Source organism: Trachurus japonicus, chromosome 6, assembly GCF_045865225.1.
Source record: "Trachurus japonicus isolate A0001 chromosome 6, Traja_1.0".
Taxonomy (NCBI): domain Eukaryota; kingdom Metazoa; phylum Chordata; class Actinopteri; order Carangiformes; family Carangidae; genus Trachurus; species Trachurus japonicus.
This window is the reverse complement of record NC_140912.1, coordinates 20,813,016-20,827,988: the sequence shown is the minus strand read 5'-3', so window position 1 is coordinate 20,827,988 and position 14,973 is coordinate 20,813,016. Positions and strand designations below refer to the sequence as shown.

The 14,973-nt window shown below is 41.9% G+C and overlaps 2 protein-coding genes across 4 annotated transcripts in view; both read right to left on the bottom strand.

The window, feature by feature from the left end:
- The window catches only part of dusp8a (dual specificity phosphatase 8a), a 45,253-nt gene extending 42,365 nt beyond the window's left edge, over positions 1-2,888 (bottom strand). The window contains exon 1 of one of the 2 annotated variants that reach the window (XM_085779704.1): positions 2,455-2,888. The gene's annotated coding sequence lies outside the window, so the exon portion shown is untranslated. Of the gene's footprint in view, positions 1-2,118; positions 2,265-2,454 lie in introns of those variants that run through there. The other variant, XM_085779705.1, reaches the window with a different exon arrangement.
- Positions 2,889-6,380: 3,492 nt separating this feature from the next.
- ptpn5 (protein tyrosine phosphatase non-receptor type 5) overlaps positions 6,381-14,973 on the bottom strand; it is a 13,789-nt gene continuing 5,196 nt past the window's right edge. The window contains exons 3-14 of one of the 2 annotated variants that reach the window (XM_085779701.1): positions 13,924-14,203; positions 13,145-13,267; positions 12,915-13,010; positions 12,509-12,765; positions 11,528-11,720; positions 11,017-11,101; positions 10,583-10,662; positions 10,294-10,431; positions 10,054-10,164; positions 8,707-8,867; positions 8,230-8,343; positions 6,381-6,900 (exon numbers count right to left, since the gene is read on the bottom strand). In XM_085779701.1, coding sequence (XP_085635827.1) covers positions 6,807-6,900; positions 8,230-8,343; positions 8,707-8,867; positions 10,054-10,164; positions 10,294-10,431; positions 10,583-10,662; positions 11,017-11,101; positions 11,528-11,720; positions 12,509-12,765; positions 12,915-13,010; positions 13,145-13,267; positions 13,924-14,196 — 1,725 coding nt within the window. In that variant the 5' untranslated portion in view covers positions 14,197-14,203 and the 3' untranslated portion in view covers positions 6,381-6,806. The remainder of the gene's footprint in view (positions 6,901-8,229; positions 8,344-8,706; positions 8,868-10,053; positions 10,165-10,293; positions 10,432-10,582; positions 10,663-11,016; positions 11,102-11,527; positions 11,721-12,508; positions 12,766-12,914; positions 13,011-13,144; positions 13,268-13,923; positions 14,204-14,973) is intronic. The other variant, XM_085779702.1, reaches the window with a different exon arrangement.

Sequence of the window (14,973 nt, the reverse complement as noted above, 5' to 3'; positions counted from 1 at the left end):
GATTTTGAAGGATCTGTTTTTTGTTGAATTTACTGACAGAACCTCCAAGTTACTGGAGTTTCCTTCATGTCGCCCGTGTGTCATTAAAACAAGAGAGAGCATGAATGCTAATGTACCTAAACCAAACATTACCTCACGTCTACTCTGCCCATAACAAGCAACAGAACATTATCGTTTATTAAATCATGTTTAAACACTAGCCAATTAGATGATTAATGAAAACTCCATCTCCATAGATGAATTAATAATTGAAATAAATATCAGATAGAGAGAGAGAGAGACATAGCCTATGTATCTGTGTAAAAAAATGACAGCCCTATTTTTTTAGCTACAGAGGGAAGAGGAAACCCCAGAGTTATGTACATTTTCCCCTGGCTTGTCTGTCTCACAAATCATCTAACAGATTACTCTCTCTACAGCTGATAACAAAAGAATCGTCTCTGTAATACATCATTAAAATACATTAAAAAGACATGGCTTCATCTGTGCACAATGGATAATCCTCACACAGACATATTCACAGGCCCCAAACCATGAGCAAAGCATGATGGTCCGGCTCAATAATGCCATATCAGACATCAGTGAGAGAGGCAAACACAAAGAGAGCAACTGGAGGGCAACCAACGCTGATGTAATACCATCCAGGTTATTCATTAACTTTGTGCATAACGTCACCTGTGGCTGCAGCCTTGAGTAGGTTGATATAAAGCTTAGTGTCATACAATGAAAGACAGGAGTTTCTTTTTGTGTTTAGGCCACAAACAATTACATCATCATAGCATCTCTGAGCCTTCAGTCTGCGCCACAGACTCTCTCCTGATCTGGAAGTTTGCATCTGCTTCTGTTTACGTGCCGTCTGTCTCTTTAGAGAGTATGTGTCATTTACAGTTCAAAAAGCTGCCACAACAAGGCACGGTGCTGGAGGAGACAGATCAGATTACATTTCTACTTAGAACTAATAATTATTTTCATTATTAATTAATCAATCTGAGGGTCATTTATCTTCCCAAAGGTCCATTGCTTGTTTTTACCACAATTCAAAACCAAACATTTAGATTGTTCTAAAAAGCAAGCCAGACATTGGAGCTAAACAAAAACACTCTGCTATAAAAAAAATTAAAAAAAACTTGAAAAAGAAAATGAAACGTAATTAAATAAATGTTTGGGCTACGTGTTTACGTGTTTTTTTGAATCTCTGATTAGAAGGGAGCATAATCCTATGATCCTACCATATCTACTGGGATGTCCTGTCACCTACAACAACAACTGTAACTGGTTGGTTGAGAGCAGTGTGTGCAGCTGGATGTAAATAATGAATGTGCTCATTAGAAATAAGGTTAGTAGAGTGACGAGCCTGTCATGCAGAAGTAGCATACATGGAAGTGAGGAGTGCAACATGAGTGGTAATCATGTAATTTTGAAAAATCAATTTCTGGTTGGCCCTGGTGGAGCAGCAGCGTCACCAGTGTAAACAACATAACCAGGTGTAAAGCCCTCTGATGCCCTCTGATCAATATTCCTCCAGTGAGGCTGCTGCAGATTGCGGGCTCATATGACAAAGTGGGACGACCCCGGACTCCACCATAATAACAATAATCACATGATTACTTACTCAAACAATACAGATGTCTGTTGTAAATACAATATATGGCCTGTAAATATTTATCAGACGAGCAAAAAAAAAAGAAGAAGGGGGAAATCGTTCGAAAAAGCTGGTTTATATGTTACATGTATAGTGACGGAGCGCACAAAGAAATAGACGGGACGTGGTGGCCTGTTTGATAACGTTAATAACAATGATGGAGGGTGAGCGGTCGTAGCGCACTATAATAAACCGACCTAGATTAGAAATAAGAATAGAACACAATGCGGACAACGGCCATTGCGTTTTTACAAATGTTGCACAATTTGCTTTAAATATCGTTACAGGAGACACAAACGGAAAAGATTTCTGCAGCGTTGTTTGAGTGGGAAACCTGCCCTGTGTTGTTATGACGCGTGGACATGACCGCATGCGAAGATGAAACTCTCCATTGATCAGACTGGCTGTGATGATCAAAAAACAGTAGCGCGCAAATGAAAGAGGAAATATACGAATGAAACGCTTCTTCTACCTACCTTGAGATGGTCGGGCGGTAAAGGCTAATAATAATATGTTTGTGGAAAAAATAGATGAATCGATAACTTCAGCCTGGACGGGTTTAATTCCCATAATAAGACGAGCGCGCACAGCCAGGGAAGCGGAGAGCGCGCGCTGACAGAGTCGCTGCTGCAGCAGCGCGCGTGGAGACGCGTCGGAGGGAGGGGGGTTGGGGGGGCACGAGCGCAGATGGCGAGCAACCGCTGCTAACGATAAGCTAGCTCCGAGGGTAACAACGCACTAGACAACAGCAAACCTTGTTCTATTAAGATACACAACAACACAACAACACACACACAACACATGGCACTCACCTCAGGCTCCACGCGGCTGCTTTGTGTTATTCAACTGGCCTCCATGTGTGAGGGGGGGACAGCGGCGGGGTCTTCATGGTGGGGGCTGGTGGTGGTGTGTTTACCTGGCGCTGTGGCTGTGGCGGGGGGCAGGACAGCTGACCGAGGGTGACAGCGCCAGGAACAAGCGAGACATGGGAGCGCGGCGGCGGCGTCGAGCCCCGAGAGGAGCGCGGCGGTGGTTTCAACTGGGACCGGGATACGTGTTGGTGGTGCTGGAGGCAGGGGGAGAGATTAGCTCGGCTAGGCTAGTAGGTAGGTAGGTAGGTGGGTAGGAGTTAAGACGGGTAGTCAGTGTGCCTTGAGGCAGGGACGGGGGAGGCAGGAGGAGGGGAGGGGGGGGGGGGGGGCAGTTACAGAAGGTGCACTTTAGCACTTTCATGAACTAAAGCGATGAGGTCATGGTTCAGCAGGGAGAGGAGGAAAAAATATGAGGTTGACGTCACCTTCAGCCAATCAGCGTAGACGGCTCAGGGGCTGGGTGACGTCAGTGCTCTGATCCGCAGATTAAAGGGACAGTCCGACTTTTTTTCTTCTTTTTTTCTCTCTTTTTTTTTTAAAGGAGACGCTTTACGCTCACATGGTGCAGCGAGCTAGTGACGCAAACATTACAATAATTACATATAATTTACATTTACTCGTCTGGCAAACGCCTTTATTCCCAAGCGACTTCCTACAAATGATGGGCAACACTGAGGCTTCAGAGCAATAGGAGACTAGCTACATCTATCATAAATATAATGAATTATAAATAAATTATAGATTTAAGGTACTACTACAATATAATAATGCTTTAAATTATTTATTTGCTTCAGTAAGAATGCTTTAGAGAATTTTGTTTTCTCACATTTCGTCTCTGTAAAATGATTGCAGTCCAGAGGCTCTTAATCATTAGATATAATGAAAAAAGTGAATACCGTGCTTTCATGTTTTTCTTTTCCAAAATATGGTGTAATGTGCATTTTGAGAACAATTCATAGAGGCAAAACTGTGCTAACTGTGCCTTTCATGAGACTCACACATGACATACTGTAACCAAATTGCATCTGAAAGCCATTGAGCTGTCATTTTCTGTTAGTTTAGGTCTATTTCAGGTTATTTAAGATGATGTACTATGTGGTCCACCCACATTGACATTGACATGAAACCAACACAAAAAAGATCAAATTATACTAGTCATTTTTAACATAAAACATGTAACAGTACTTGTGCAAAAAAGTTTAAAAACACACTGACTGCGCTGAAAAACACATACTAACTCTAGATTGTTTCTGATAATGGTTCAAAGGCCCTGTGCACACCCACGGAGTTGTTTTCACTGAGTTTAGTAGATTAGATCTCTGGTTAGGTAGAAGTTGGGTGAAGCTGTGCTGGGAAATACATGATGTCACCAAACTCTGCACTGAAAATGATAAAGGTGTCATTTTTAACAAGAAAAAGTCACAGGGGAGTGCTGAAGATGTCAATTGAGCTGAGTGTGTGCAGCTCACACAGTCCTGAGAAGAGCTCTAGACATGGAGCATAAGTGAAAACACCCTTGTAGCTGGGCTGTGAGTGTTTCCAGGCTTCCAGAAAAATAGAGTGGCCTATTTCAATGTATACTTTATGTTAACCTAATAGAGAGATTGATGAGATATCAACGCTGATTTAACACATTTATCACATTCTTACTAAACCAGCTGTAGTGAGTGGGTATTTGAATTCAGTATCATCAGTATCTTCCTCTGTTGTTTGACTGAAAGCCTTTGTTCTGATGCTGTGCCATCAGTGTGTTAGTGAGTAAGCAGTTGAATGTAGCGTATTGGCAGGAGGTGCAATTAGGCACCACACACTGACATCTAGTGGTACAGATGTTGAACTGCACTCTATAGTACTGGGATTTTCAAAATAAAATAATCCAAGCAGTTCAACATAAAATCAGTGCACACACACCTTCACACTTCACTCGGTCTATCAAACACAAGAGAAACACATGTTCATGAAAATCTACCTTTATTTGGATGCAAAAACTCACAACTTAAAGCAATACTGTAGCAGAGGAGAGGAATACTGTTTGCTGGTTGGTTGTATGTCTGACTGTTTGGCTAGGACTTCATCCTCATATTGATTGCCATTAGAGGACCAGTTTTAAGCACTGAAAACAAGCAGTCATAATAAAATATGTTCAGTTAGGTACACTGGACATTATCAGAGGATTATGTCAAAAGTCTGACAATAGATTGTAGCTTTTCTTCTTCATCTCAGTCCCGTGTTCCTAGAGAAGGTAATTCTTTTTTTTTTTTTGGCAGTTTTAAGTTTGCTAGATGATTTGATGTTTATAAATTGGTCCAAGTGCACACAGTTAACTCCATCCTCTGATAATGTTCACGGCTGTTGATCTGATGCACTAAGCCTAGATAGAAGTCGTTGTTTAATTTTTGTTACATAGAAAACGGTTTTCACTGTTTTAGCTGCCTTTACACATAGCAATTGTTTCTCATGTTGTCAACTGAGAGTGGCCTAGAGTCACAGGTGGACTAGAGTGTGGGGACTGCGTAAAAAACTCAGTCTGAGGTAAAATTCTCCATGAAAACAATAAAAACATATACACAGAAAGCAAAGCATATTAAAGCAAAGCCTAAAGGCATAAAGTAATAATATTGAAGACTGAACATAATCTTTTTATCTTCTGTACTGTAAGGTAACTTAGGTAGTTGTCACATTTTGTCCTGTCAAATCTTGCAATATAAACCGATGGTTTGATCCACAGTATGAGCTACATTCCATCATGGTGTAAACGGAAATATACACAAGGCATCTACTTGAAAGGATTGTATCAAAATGTTCTAAAAATATCTCTGGTTGGTTTCACAAAAGCAAACTGTATCAAAAGCATTGGCCGAGAGCAAGCAATATAGTAGGCTTAAACCCTTATACACAACAAAAAGCAGGACAACCAATCACGTCGCTTTGATTGTGGACCTATGGAGTCCCATACAGCACATGCAATCCATTAAACTCAACACAATCAAAACACAATACAGGAAAAAAAAGAACTTTTACAGCTGAACATCAAAGAGACAACCTTAGTTGGTCTATTGTGCTTCATACAGATTAGGCCTGGCCTGTCTATACAACAATCATGGGCTTCTTACTTTACAGATGTGTTCAAGCTACTGTTGAAAGTCGAGGCGTCACAGATCACATGACTCTGAGGATGGGAAACCTCATGATGATAATGGGCCATGTCCAAGAACATTAACTTAATGTGAGCATCTTTCATCAATTTATGGTGCAGCATGGTGCTTTTCTCTGCATTAAACATCTTTGTGTATATGCTAGAATTTCAGCTTTTTGTTGACTATCTGATATTTCTGGTTTCTGTCCCCTCAGTGTCTCCAGCTCTGTGACGCCTCTGAGTGTACGTCTATGTGGCCTTAAAAGCAGGAGTTGTTTAATGTAAACATCATGGGCCATGAGGACTGCACAGGCAGCATGGTAAAAGTGTAATACTGTAGATTGCACAGAAATCCTAATTAGTTCATTAATAACCTAATTGTCATACATTCCTATGTTCCATAACATTGCACATGCCTTTAATGAACACTTAGCACCATGCAACCTGAAAATGAGGTGGCTCCTGAATGCATCAAAAGTTGAAACAGGCCATCTGTCATTTTTTTTTTTTTTGTGTGTTTTTTTTACATTAAAGTCAATGAGAGTCAGTGAGAAAAAGCCAGATATTAAGTCACTGATATTTAATATGAACTCTTATATCTATATAGAGTTAAATATTAGGCTGGCATTTGATCATTTCTGTAGATTTAATTTATGCTGGCACTTGTACTGTAAAGGGCCCTTACTACTGACACTACCTGTAGGACACTGAACTCGAATTTCCTCCTTACAATAACCTCGTGACTGCAGGTGATCTGATGATACTTCGGCTCCACTTTAACCTTTTGATCGCTGTACATACAGTATGTGGAGGGGCGGGGCAGGGCGGGGGGCGTATTTCAGACCAAGTACTAAACAAGGTCTTGATGTCTTGAGACTCATGTACAGTAACGTGATAAAAACCTCAGCAGTGCAAATGAAATGATGTCAGGGTTGCAGGTTATTTGTCTGTTCTGCTCAAAGACATACGATAAGCACAGATTTCACGTCAGCCATTCAGTCCTGTCTGAGCGAGCCTGTCTTGGGTGAAGGAGATTACCATGGTTGGAACTTGTTAAAGGGTGAGATTGAGATGATGCTAGGTACAGTGGTGCATACCACCAGAGGCGGTACAGTGTACAGTGGTGTGTCTCGGTCTAGCTGTAGCGCTCACTCTACTACTCCTCAGCGGTGTGAGGCAGCTGTTTCTCAAACAGGCTGAGGACATGATGCACAAATTGGTACTGCTCACACGTTTGGATCATCCCACCCCTGACAAACAGACAGAAAAACAACCAATTCAGACAGAAGAAGAAAAAAAAGCAATTTACTTCATCTATGATAGTGCATGTTAATCAGTTCAACAATCAGACTGAAATATCTCAACAATTAATAGTTGGATTATGATAAAGTTTAATACAGACACTCATGTTTGCCAGAGGATGAATCTGTCTAATTTTGTAGATCCTTTGACTTCACCATGAAGTTTTTTTTATGGTATTGAGTAGATAGATGAGGTATTGGATGGACTACTATGGAATTTGTCTTCCATGGTCCTCATAGGATGCTGTGTGCCATCATAAGTCAACATGGGTTGATTTGTCACTCTTAATGTTACCAATTAGCCCGGAGCACAACTTCCAACATACAGCCTCACACAGGTTTACAAAACGGCTGGCATAAGGTACTGTATGCTACATCTACATCACATATCAAAGGCATTGTCTGCTGCCAAGTCAGGCTGTTTTATTCATCCTCTTATCAAGATGATCAGCTAAAGTGTCTTGTAACTGGATGTCAGACTCCTTTTATTATGAGGGGTCCTTGCTGTAGCCTGTAGTTTGCTCACTTACAATTTGAAAATTATCAAGCTAGAATAAAATAATACAGACATTTTATAGTTTCTGCATACATTGCTTTTTTGTTTATGTACAGCAGTTTCCATTTTTTTGTTTCTGTTGTTACTGTGGCTGTCTATACTGTACTGATGCCTCATGCATTGAATTTGCTCTGATAAACATTTTTTATATATCTATTTTAGAGTATAACTGGGTCACTTTTTTAACAGCTCCAGCGAAGAATAAATGGTTCGTCACATTTTCTCAAATAGCCCATGGAACACAATAGACCATGACATTCAGACTCGCCAAATACAGGTGTAACTAATAACACTAATAACGGCTGCTTTCCATGTAAGTGTGCCCATGCACAGCTACCGTGCATGCTGGGTAAGTTATTAGACACACCTGTGCTTTTTCAGACGTGTGACTGACTGTCAAAACATTTTGTGGTGTGTATTTGCTCCATTAATACTCATGTGAGAGTTATTAACTGCTACACAGAGCTTTGAGTTTTGGTTCTTGAATTATGTTGCACAAGTTGTCTAAATACATTGAGTGATGTTTGTAAGCACAAATTTATGGATTGGTATTTTGACTGTTTGTTGGTGTACATACATACATCCATTTTCACTATATTTCTTTATTTTGCGGTAAACCCCACAGTGACTTAGCTTGTGTTTTGGAACTTAATCAACTCAAACTACGTCACAATAGCTAAAGATGGACACACGAGCATGTGTGCGAGCTTAGAATATCTCACCTGTCCAGACGGAGCTGGCAGGTGGTTCTCAGGATGTCAACCACACCTTCAGTCCTTAGCTGCTTGCACAGGATGGAGGTGGCGATGAAGCAGCCAGTTCGACCAATTCCGGCACTGCGGAGAATAAGGTGGAGGTGAAGGAGGGGGGGCGAGGGGATAGATGAGGGGTAGGGACAAAGAAAATGGATGGATCAGTGTATTGATTAGCACTGATCCCACTAATCTGACTGATGCCAAATATCCCCTAGGGAAATCAGACAGCAGAGGATTGTAAAGGGACAAATGTTTTTTTTGTTTGTTTGTTTTTTCCAGAAAGAGTGCCAAGTGGTGTCTATAATAACATTTTTCTCTATACACTTATTTTCTCAACAGGTTTCATCATCAGCATTTTGACTCAGAGCCTTCTGAACACATAGTTAATGTCTTGAACATCGGCTCCTTATTTGTCTTGGCATCAAAAACAAGCTGCTTTTGTACCTGCAGTGGACAATTATAGGGCCACTGGAGGGCGGAGCTTTCTCTCTGGCCTTTTCCACTTCCTGTACCAGTTCCAGCAGGGGTGGGGCCTTGTCTGGGGTCTTCTGATCAGGCCACGAGGTGTACCAGTATTGCTGCAGAGTGCGCTCCTCCCCATCACACTGATGCAAACACACACACGCACACACGCAGACAGGCACACGGGCGTGAAATACGGATGTGAACATGTTGTGTGCACACACGTACACGGCGCAGACAGACTGAGAATGATTTTTGATCAGCCTGTTGCTCTGCATGTACATCCAGATCGTTACCTTGGTGTTAGTTGCTACGACAACAATGAATGCAGAGCAAGACAAGAAAAGAGAGTGAGGATTATAGAGACAAGCTCACATAGTCTGTTTCTCCCCTCGCTCATACTGTACAGTGCATAATCAGATCTCTCCGCTGCCTCTATTCTCTGAGTGTCAGTTTGACAATAATTATTAATCCTACAGACAGACAGCATAAACCAGAGGAGTTGAGTAAACAACAAGCTTTTAACTCTGAGCACAGTTGTATAATGATCCCCTGGCGCTCACTAATCAGATGCAGGCTGCATTTACTGAATTATTATGTTTGGCTCACTCCAGTGCCAGTGCCACCATGACAGTGACCCCACATTAAATATAAAGCACTCATCATGAACACATGAATGGAAATGAAAAAGTATGGCTATCGGAGAACATTGGGTATCTAACAACACACACATGTGGTGAGTGTGTGGGAAATTTGACAAACTGGTGAAACAGAAAGTGAAAACATTTATTTTGGCAAGAGGAGAAGAACTTGGGTAGTGTTTCCTTCCTTCCTGGTTGATGGCAGACAAGACTACGCTTAAATACTTCTGCTTTCTAGTACATAGTTTCATATTAATCTTCACAACAGTTATCTGAAAAATAAGTATTTCAACACACAGCAAGTCGTAAACAGATACACTGCACCTAATCCAGCATGTGTTGAAGATTTAGCTCAGCTGTACACAGTTTTCTCATTACACTTTGAGTTTTGGTTTTCTCTGTCCAGCTTATTTTAATTTCTCCTTTCATCCCAAACCAATGGAAGTAAATGGAATTTCATTTGTGACACATAAAGACACATGCATGCCTGTCCCCCTCCTTTTCATCTAACCCCATCCTGAGGTCACATTTTTATTTCTTTGACTTGTATTACCAAATACCTGCAACATTAGCAGAGGTTCTTTATCCTAATTAATACCAACAAAAACAACTTTTCAACTCTTCAACTGGTTGATATAAGTAATCCACCCTGATTCTGTGACATAGTAACTGTCTTTCTGTATTTTACCTTCAGCGTGAACACCCTCAGACTGTAGTCATCCTCCTGAGTTACCGTGACGACGGTGATCTCGATGCCCTCATGGGTCACAGTGTCCTCGGGCCAATACTCTGCACATTTCTGGAGAACACCAGGCACACAAGTACGTTTTTTTAATTATTTTTTTATACCCATTATATTATCAGATTATCTGTTGCATTTATCCATTAATGCATCCATCATCATCATCTCGTATTTCTCCAAACTGACCTCGTTCTTCTCCTCCAGGTTGGTGATCATCACTATAATTGGGCTTCTCTCCTGCCACACCATCCTCCAGAAGTCCCCAACTGTATTCACGGTGGGACCCTGAGTGGCAATGTATGCATGCTCCACACCTCCATAACCCTGTACACACACAAGTGTTTCACATATCTATCTCTACTAATTGTGAGCAGGGACACAGAGAACATAGGGTCAGATCTGTGGAGAACAAATAAAAGTTAAAGCACATGGCAGAGCAAAGCTGGGACTTATGAATCCACACATCTTCACTTACTTTGAGATAATTAGCGTTGATGTAGGTCATGAGGAAATCTTCTTCATCCAGTGACTTCAAGATCACCCTGCTGTGTGTATCTGGAAGTGGACAGTATGGAGTCATCATGAAAAGAGAGACAGATGTGTGGCACTTTAAAAAAGAGCAGAGAAACATCTAAGCTATTATTCATGCATGTGTATTGTATTACACGTTACAGCTGAGTTTTATTACAAGGTTGTTTCATGTTTGTTGTGTGTTTGCTGTGTCTCAGTGTGAGTATCAATGATCTAGTGAAACAGAAACAGACCTTTCCAAAACTCATCAGTGCTAAATAGTAGATGAGTGTGTGAAATTATTAAAGGGAAGCAGCATAAAAAAGCTTCTTACAAAATTCATAAACCCATGATCCATTTTTTAGTGATTGTTCAAACTCATGTTGCAGCTGTACTCACTGGGTAAAATGGTTTTGTAGCGATTCTTTCTCACCAGCCCTGGGTAGTTGTACTCCTTAGGGTCCACGAAGTTCATGGGAGTTTCCTGCCGATGAACACAGAACAATGGGCGCAACAACAATCAGCCCTTGCAGAAATGTAGGGGAAGTCCTAGTCTTGCCTTCAACAAGGCAGCAAAACATTATGAAATGATAACCAAGACATTAAGTCATCTAAACTGTTGCCGTCAGATTGTACGTAATTGAAAGGCTGTGGGCAAAAATGTGTATGATCTTTTACGCGCATCTCTCTGCCCACCAGATGCTGGACTACTTTGTAGAGGTTTGATTTGTATGCAAATAGTCCTCCATCTCGTCTTCCATCGCCCACTATTAAACAGCGGAAAAGCTTACGGGTGTGTGCAGAACTGGATGTTGGTCTATGTGTGCGCCAGAGTGTGTATTTTTTCCGGTGATGTCTCTGTTAATCTAAAGCTTGTAGGTGGGTGAGCTGCTGCTGCTGCTGCACTCACATAAAACTCCGCCTGCAGGCTCTGGTCATCCATGGCCCGTGTGTGTAGCATGGCAGGGGTCAGGACGTGCGTTCCCTGGCGGAGGTACTCCTGGGCTGACTGGTCTCTCGGGGAGAGCTGGGCTCCGTAGCCATAGGGCTCGGTGCAGCCTGGTGTACACATGTCCAAGGTCAGGGAAACATTGGAGCCTCTCCTGTGTGATACATACACAATCAGACAAACACACACATTTAGAAGCGATCGTAACCGTCTGCGGTGTGATGATATGGATTTAAAAATCATGTATACACAGACGGATGAAAATCCTCTTTTTCTTTGTAGTGAAGTACATCTGGTAACTAATTCAAATGTATGGAGATCCATTTAAATGGAAGATAGTCATGAGGTTCTTTTGGACACCTGAAATGCTGGAGAAACTGTGTCCCACACATTGGTAATCAGACCCACATATAATACTCTATGCTGGAAGCATTCTGGAAGGAAGTGTTTGAAACACTTGATAAAATATTTGGTGGAAATATTACAATGAACCCAATGTACTAGGTCTATTACCAAGAGGTATGGAAGGAAGAGCCAAAAAATATCTCTTACAGATACTACTAGCGCAATTAAATGCATTACAGTAAGGTGGTTGAAGCCTGACCCTCCAACACACAATATGTGGACTGAAAAAATAATGGAAATATATCAAATAGAACAAATAACATATTCCCTGAGAACTCAAAAACATATATTCACTAAAAGGTGGAGCCCTGTTATGGGTATACTGATATAATTCTAGTTCTTTTATTTCATCTTGCTTTATTCTATTTTATTTGATATTTTTCTTTGTCACTATACTGTAGTCTCCGTCTCTTTTGTTGTACCATAACTGTTACCTTCTGTATGAAACAGCAGATATGATGAATATGATTCTGTACATGATTTTGAATGAAACTTAAATAAAAACTGAGTTTAAAAAAATAATCCTCTTTTTCTAACCTCTCCTGAAGCCCCACAGGTGTGACAGTGAGGGTGGCGGCGTCTCCCTCCGTCCTGGTGTCGGTACCTATGTCAAAGACCGGCGTCTGAGGCACAGGGTCCAAGTCCAGGAGATCCTCCTGAGCGTCCGTCCACTCTGACAGCGTGAAGGACGGCTGGCGGCTCACCGACTGACGCCGATCGCCAACGTCCCTCGCTACCGTTTCTGATGACCACAAGCCAGAACCAAAGCGCCACTTGTACACCATGTGGATGGCCTGAGGAGACAGAGGAACATGACAGAAGAGAGTACAGTATGAGGGGGTAGGGCAAGTGTTTTTCAGTGGGTCTAGTTCATAGTTGGGAATCTACATCAAATTTTCTGCATAAAAGGAGTTTTCGAAAAGGAGAAAAAAGTAGGTTTTACCATGATAATACAGATGGCCACACCGATGCCTGCAGTGCCCTGGACGACCCAGTTGTGCTGTTCGGTGTTTACAACCTCCCTCATCAGCACCATGGACTGGCCAGTACAGAGGGAGAGGGAGAAAAACAGGGAGAGAGGAAAAGGCACATCCTCAGGGCTTTGTTCCTTTGAGGTCTTCATCCAACAACAAACTGCAACAGCTCAAGGTCAGAACCAGGACGGACACTTACGTCCACTCCAAAGATCGGGTGACACGGTAAGATGAAGCCAAGGTAGAAGTCGATGACCTGCAGGGCTTTGTAGATGGAAGAGAGTGGTCCGTTTCCCTCCATCACAAAAAACACCCAGTACCCCTGGGAGAAGAAAAGCAGGGAGGGCAGATCGTCACAGCTCCAGTCATTCATGCACTGGTGGTAATCAGGAGGCAGCGCTGTGGCTGCTCTCAGGTGGAAAGCAGACAGAGAAGAGAAGAAGATGGCCTATCGTGCAGGCATAGAAAATATGTAAATTGACCACATGCAGCCTGGTGTCATAATCATTTACGAGGCCGTTTTTTTCTTCTACATATGGTAATGTTGCACCTGTCCTTTTTTTTCTTGAACATCAAACATGAAGTCAAGGGAGACAGTAATGGGAACAGCATATGAATACTAACAGGGTGTCCACTTTTAGCTAAAAAGAAGAAGTATTTTGTAACCCCTGAATAAAGCACTTTAGAGCATATGACAATGTAATGATGCACATGAAAAGAAAATCTATGTGTAAAAATAAGGGTCAAGTTGAATGAATACCCGGTGCTCGAGTGTGAAGCTGTCATTTGAATTGCTAATGTTGCAATTACACGACTCTGGATTTTTCAGTCTGCATTACATGCTGAGCTAGGAACCCAAGCTTGTGCTTAAGAGAAAACACACATTCAAGAACATCTACAAGTCAGTGGGGATTTCCTCCCTCCATTTTTTTTTCTTCCCATTTCATTTTTTTCCACAACTGAGGGCCACTCACGCACCGTGACTTGGGAGACGACAAACAGTGCAGCCCAGCAGTGGATTTCGATCACCAGTGCGTACACCTTGTGCATGAACACTTCCTCTCCCTGTGGGCTTTGGCCGCCCGCGGGTCTGTCTTTGCATTCTGGGAGTCCATCTTTTTTAGGGGCGGCTCCGTCGCCTGTTTTCTCAGCCTTTGTGGGCTCATCCAGCCAGACGGAGTCCTCGTCAGGCCTCAGGAAGATGGAGTCCTCGGTGGGGGAACGGGTGCAGCTGCTCAGCCGGCGAGTCATTATCCCCCTGTTGAACGAGGCTCCTTTGTTTTTAAGACATTTGACAAGTCACCCATATCTATCTATCTATCTATCTATCTATCTATCTATCTATCTATCTATCTATCTATCTATCTATCTATCTATCTATCTATCTATCTATCTATCTATCTATCTATCTATCTATCTATCTATCTATCTATTCTGAAACGAGTCTTGACAAAAAAGAAAGCGGGTGTGTTGTTTTAACACCTTATAAGGCCAGTGTTGTTTTTACAGTACTGTAATTGTTTTATTGTGTTGAATTACAAAGGCGACTTGTGTGAACAAGTTAGTGCACAGACTTCACTTGGACATTAAAGGGATAGTTCAACATTTTGGCAAATTGGCCCATTGCCATAATCGCTATAGTCATAGCAGTAGGTTCGTTACCTTTAATTGTCGGTACAAGCTATTTTTAGAACGGAGGAGCGGAGCGGCAGGCTGCTCAGAGCTATGCTATGGAGGCTAAGGGAATTTCTTGGTTTTCCTCATCAAACTCATCAAATACACAATCCAACAACTCCAAAAGGCTGTCGTGGACAAGTTGTGAGCTGCACAATCACCACGCTATGAGATAATAACGGAACGTTACGAGACGGAGCTGTTTTAGAGGTAAATTCATGCAAAACCGCTGATGCGTGTTGCGTTCAGGGACAGTTTTTCAGCAAGCAGACTCTGTATTTACCCTGTATTTACCTTGAAAACGGCTCCGTTTCGTAACGTTCCATTATTATCTCATAGCGTGGTGATTGTGCA